General features: G+C 39.1%; 1 protein-coding gene across 1 annotated transcript in view; it reads right to left on the bottom strand.

Annotated features, from left to right (window-relative positions):
- Nucleotides 1-314: 314 nt before the first annotated feature.
- The window catches only part of LOC101848935 (serine/threonine-protein kinase Sgk1), a gene marked incomplete at its 5' end in the record, with an annotated part of 18,562 nt that continues 13,243 nt past the window's right edge, over nt 315-5,633 (bottom strand). Inside the window, 5 exon segments of the mRNA XM_013090269.2 lie at nt 315-1,265; nt 2,905-2,962; nt 3,707-3,844; nt 4,436-4,543; nt 5,402-5,497. Coding sequence (XP_012945723.1) covers nt 1,147-1,265; nt 2,905-2,962; nt 3,707-3,844; nt 4,436-4,543; nt 5,402-5,497 — 519 coding nt within the window.

Raw genomic sequence — 5,633 nt, forward strand, 5'->3', positions numbered from 1 at the left:
AGAAACAAAACATATTTCAGTACGCTTACAATGGGTCGCTTTTAAGCACAAGGGGGCAATCCCGAAAAATGCTGTTTTGAGAAAATCGAAGGTAAAGTTTTTGCCCCTTGTTCAGTTTCTTTAAAAGACAAGGAGAGTTTTCTCTGTAACCAAACAAATATACCCATCAATGAAACCAAACTTCTCCTATAGGTAGGGCAATGCCCAATTTTGGTGTAGGTCAAGATGTCTGGAAATCCCCGAAATCTGGGTTAGCCCGCTTGTCCTTAAAGCGACCAATTTCTTTTAAGAATTAAATAGTTTCTTTCTCTCTCCTGAAAAATTTCGCTTTCTTTAAAGGCTTAGAACATTTGAACAGTTTGCCAACCATAACTACCGTACTTCTGACATCCTTTCACACGGTATGGTAGAAATCTCCTTTGACTGAAATCACAGGGAATAAACGGCATGTCTGGTCAAAATTAGGGTTAGGGTGGGCTTCAAGGGCAAGTGGAAGGCTGTAGTCGTGTACTGGGTTGTCTGAACTTGACGCTAGGAGGGGTCAATCTTTACAGGGGATGCGGGGGGGGGGGGGAGAACACTGCATCATCTTGCCGAGAAAAAAAAAAGCAACGTTGAAATTAAACCCGTTGATTCAATTTAGATAATAATCAAATATTACGTGTATCTCCACTGAGCAGGACAGCCCAATTTATGACATATACCAAACTTCAAGTGTGATGCGATCGAGAAGAAGACATGTATGTTCCTCCACACATCAGATATGAGGAAAAGCATCCAAAAATGTTTCAAGAATTTAGAAGTTGTGAATAATAACTGTAAAAAATTGATGCCGTGGTATTTGTGCGTTATATTGTTTTGATCTCTGTGAGATACATACCTTAGGGTAAATTGCAAAATTATGAAAACAGTGCCTCCATTTGGGGTAAACCTTACCAAACATCACTTTTAAGCACAAAAAAACCCAACAAGAGTATCTCCAATTCACACAAAATCATTACCAAACTAGCATACAGTAACTATAACAAACTTATGTACACACACATTCCGTGGGGCGTGACCCCGTCCCCAACGTCAACTCTCAGCTGACCCAGTACACACAGGAACAACACAGCACTCAGGCACATACACGCACGCGCACACACGTTAGCCAAATGCGTCTTCTGCTGGTGGCACGTAAGAGAAGCCTTCAAATGCGCCGTCAGCTTCCATGACACTTGCGCTGACCAATCGACTGCTGTTCCCCCCGGACCGGCCCACAGATGCTGGGGAAAAGAACAAAACAGTTGGTGTCAAACAAAACTGGGTACAGCACACCGGTGTACATTTTCTGGAAAGTGATGTGACGACAAAGACCGAAATTCATCTAACTGTTTTAGTTTTTTTAGTAAGAGTTTTACAGCATTTACAACACAATGAGGTCATATAAGTGTCAAAGATTAGAGGTGTTACAAGAGAGTAACAAATACAAAAAAGAAAGAGGGGAGATAAAGATGATAGATGTTTGATAGGAAAGAAGGAGCAAACCACACCAGAGCAACCGCCAATCACCCGCGGGAAAAGAAGAGAAAAGTTGGTGTCAAACAAACGAGTACAGTACACGCGTGTACATTTTCTGGAAAGTGATGTGACGACAAAGACTGAAATTCATCAAACTGTAATGATCATGGATGCACACATACAGATATACATGTAGGCCTTCCTCATATACATACATAGATGAAAGCATGTTAAATTTCAACATCTTCTTTCCCCTACTTGGATGAATTGTACATAACAGCTTGCACTAAGAAAATTAATTCCATCTTTTTAGACAACAAACATCCCTTGTTCCCTCAAATAAAAACATCAGTCAGAAGTAAATGACCCATGCTTCTGATCTGTAACAAAGAAAGATACAGAAGGTCATTTTTACTATCATCTATCAAAATGCTTCCATCTTAACCATCTTGTTTAGTGTACTTACGACCTTAGAGCATGCATCAAAATAACATTGAGTGTGTATCTAGCTTACGATTATTATTGTTTATATTGCTGCTCATTTATATTATGTATGTGATTGTAAGCCTACTTGTGTGTGCATGTGCGTGCACGTGTGTACATGTGTGTGTTTGTGTGTGTGTGTGTGTGTGTGTGCGTGTGTGTGTGTGTACTCGTGGTGGAACACCAAACCAATGTGCCAGGATCTGGACAATAAAGATGTATCTTATCTTATCTTATCTTATCTTATCTTATCTTATAGATAATATAACCACAGTTTCTTCACAAGCTCACTTTGATTTTTTGGGGGGGGGGGGGGGGGCTCTCAAAAGTACCCAGGTTTTTCCAGCGGTACGACGTTCTTCCCCAGATACATGATGTGATTTATACTCGTGTAATCGCAACCCATCTTACTGACTGACATTCCCTTTCAAGGTTCCATTTATTTTTTCTTTTTAATTTTGTTTTAGTAAAAAGATTTTCATGGCTCGCAACCGCATAAGGTATTCAGCCCTCAGCTTATTTTCTAAATCTTTATCTGCGACCATTCATTATATTAGAGCTATTTACATTCGTCCTACTTCTCACTCACTATCAAAATACACACACACACAAATACATGTTCACAAGCATGCCCCTGCAATACATACACACTAATATATACAAACTAAACACACAAGCATGCAAGTGCACAAACTCACACTCACACACACACACACACACACACACACACACACACACACACACACACACACACACACACACACTTGATGCACAGAACTAGAACACAAAATCACACTTTTAACATTTTTGGTGGGTAAAAGGCAGATCTATAAATTGTTAAACGTTATTCTACTTTCAAAAATCCCTCCTGATCCCTTCAGCCTAAACTAAATGACGGCAGGTAACAAATCATGAACTCACCTGGAACAGGCTCTCTCACAAACTCAGGATCAAAATGCTTCAAATCGAGCTGATCACTCTGAAATGAAAAAATTGGATATTGTTAACGTTCTAAAAAATAGGTGGAGAACAAAATAATTCTACTATGATCTGACCAAATAATAAGTCAACTACAGGACCAAAGACCTGAAAATTATAAAGCACACTGCTTTAGCCTTTAGCCCATTTCCACTGTTTTGCATGAAGAATTAATTAATGCCAGTTCAGTTGTCCAAAAATATAGCATGGTCATTAAAGTTAAAGAGGGTACAGTATTTTCCCTAAATGAAAAGAACAACCTGCAATTATTAAATCTCTTTTCTGATAGATGTTGAATTGATTCGATTTTTGATCCAACAAGCTTGTAACTTTTGAAGACAAAAAGATTCTCTATGAAGCTTTTACACGGCAGATGCAAAGAAATCAATGAATGAAATACCTTCCATATATATGAACGGAAAAATAAGCACATTACATATAATTCAAGGTAAAGGTTATGATATATATATATATTTGTTTTCCCAGGAAAGAAGGACCAATGGCTTTTTCAGCTCAAGCTTTTGCTGCTGTCATTATTTTCAAGAACCCCTCAACCCCCCTCCCTTCCAATACCCCCTCCCCCCCCAAAAAAAAAAAAATGATTAAAATTTTTTTTTTTTATTAAAAAAAAAGATAATAAAAAAATTCAAAAAATCAAAATCTCCCAAAACCCCCCAAAAACTACTTAAGTGTTGAGTAGAATAAATGTACAAAATATAACATTAAAATTTCTAGCATCACTTACCACATTGGGGTTATACGGAGGCGTGATTTTCTTGTCAAACAAGTCCTGCCAATTGATATCGGAGAAGAAGTCGTGATTCTTAATCTCTGAAAAATCTTTCTTAGCACCGAGACGAGACTCCTTCTCCTTTTGAAGAAGCTGCAAAGTTAAAAGAGAAAACGACATCAGTTTAGAAAACTTGCTCATTTAAATTGCCTCTGAGATGGCATGTTTTACAAAATGTGCTCAGAGGTATTGGAAACAGCATGATAAGCACAATTCTTCATAAATTCTACTGCATGCAAGCAGTGCACAATAAAAGGTTTGTTTTGAAAGTTGTGAATTGCTACCATTATTAGAAATTCTATTAAAGGTAATTAGTGTTTAAAACCAAGATACTCTGTCTTGATAAAGCTTACAATTTCAATGGCAAGCAATTGCACTGTCTTTATCCAGATTATGCACAGCCCCAATAGGCAGGTCAGTTTTAGTTTTAGTTTTAGTAGAGGTTTTACGGCACTCGCAACTGCATAAGGTCATATGAGCACCAGAAGATTAGAGGTGTTACAAGAGAGTAACAAACATAAAAAAGAAGAAGGGGAGATAAGGACGATAGATGTTTGACAGGAAAGAAGAAGCAAGCCACACCAGAGCACCCGCCAACCACCCAATAGGCAGGTCAGGATAAAAGGCGTGACAGAATTATCTAAGGCGTCTGCAGGAACTAGAAAAAGAGGAGGACCAACTCACCCCTTCCAAGATTGATCTCCCCGCTGCTGAGACATTGGTGCGTAGACGCAGCGGCTTGAACAAGATGTTGTCGTACATTTCCGCCGTGTCTCGGCTGTAGAACGGAGGCTGAGGACAAAAGCAAATAAACACTATAGTCAGAGTCATATCCACCACTTATATCTGTCCCCGTCGTTTTATGCAAGAAAAATTCTGAAATTATGCAAACTGAGCCCAAAAATGTGAAATTATGCAATTCTGTTCATTTTAACAAAGAATGGTAAAGGAAAATAATCAGAAATTATGCCCCAAAAATGATCAAATTTTACTAAATTATGCGGGATGCATAAAACCATGGGGACAATTATATTAACTATGAAAAAAAAAAAAATGATTCATTATGAGTTTTATCTCAGAAATCCCAAATTTTATTTCCAAAGCTTTTCTTTTCTTTTTTCATCTTTTTTTCTGAAGCAACTCAAAGAAAAAAAAAGGGGGGGACATTTCAAAAGCCCTATACTATAAAGCCTTTCTTTTCCTTTCTGTTCATGGAACTAAAAAAAAGGGGAAGGGGGGAGGGGGAGATTTAGCAAAACCAAGAGCATGTTTCCTTAAAGCAAGTTTGCGAAACCTGCATTTTTTACAAGTATGTACTTTCCAACAGACAATCAGACACATTGCTAGACAGACAGAAAGACAGAAATGTCAGTGGGACACAAAGATACAAACAGACAGACAAACACACACACAAACAGACAGACAGACAGACAGACAGACAGACGGACAAACATTTGGCCGGGGCGCACTCACCAGGCCATACATCATCTCATAAAGGACCGCCCCCAGACACATTGCTAGACAGACAGACAGACAGACAGACAGACAGACAGACAGACAGACAGGCAGACAGACAGACAGACAGGTGACAGACAAACAGACACATTGCTAGACAGACAGACAAAGAGACAAACAAACAAACAGACTCACCAGGCCATACATCATCTCATAGAGGACAGCCCCCAGACACCACCAGTCCACCGTCTTGTCGTATGGCTGCTTGCGTAGCACCTCTGGAGCCAGGTACTGGCGGGAACACAGGGGGAGCAACAGGTCAGCACAGTGTGGTAGCACCACAGAAAACAATGACATCAAATTGTCACGGTAATTTGACTCGAACCAATAATAGAATCACAAACCTCGCAACATGACAGAAAACCAT

Source organism: Aplysia californica, unplaced genomic scaffold, assembly GCF_000002075.1.
Source record: "Aplysia californica isolate F4 #8 unplaced genomic scaffold, AplCal3.0 scaffold01197, whole genome shotgun sequence".
Lineage (NCBI taxonomy): Eukaryota > Metazoa > Mollusca > Gastropoda > Aplysiida > Aplysiidae > Aplysia > Aplysia californica.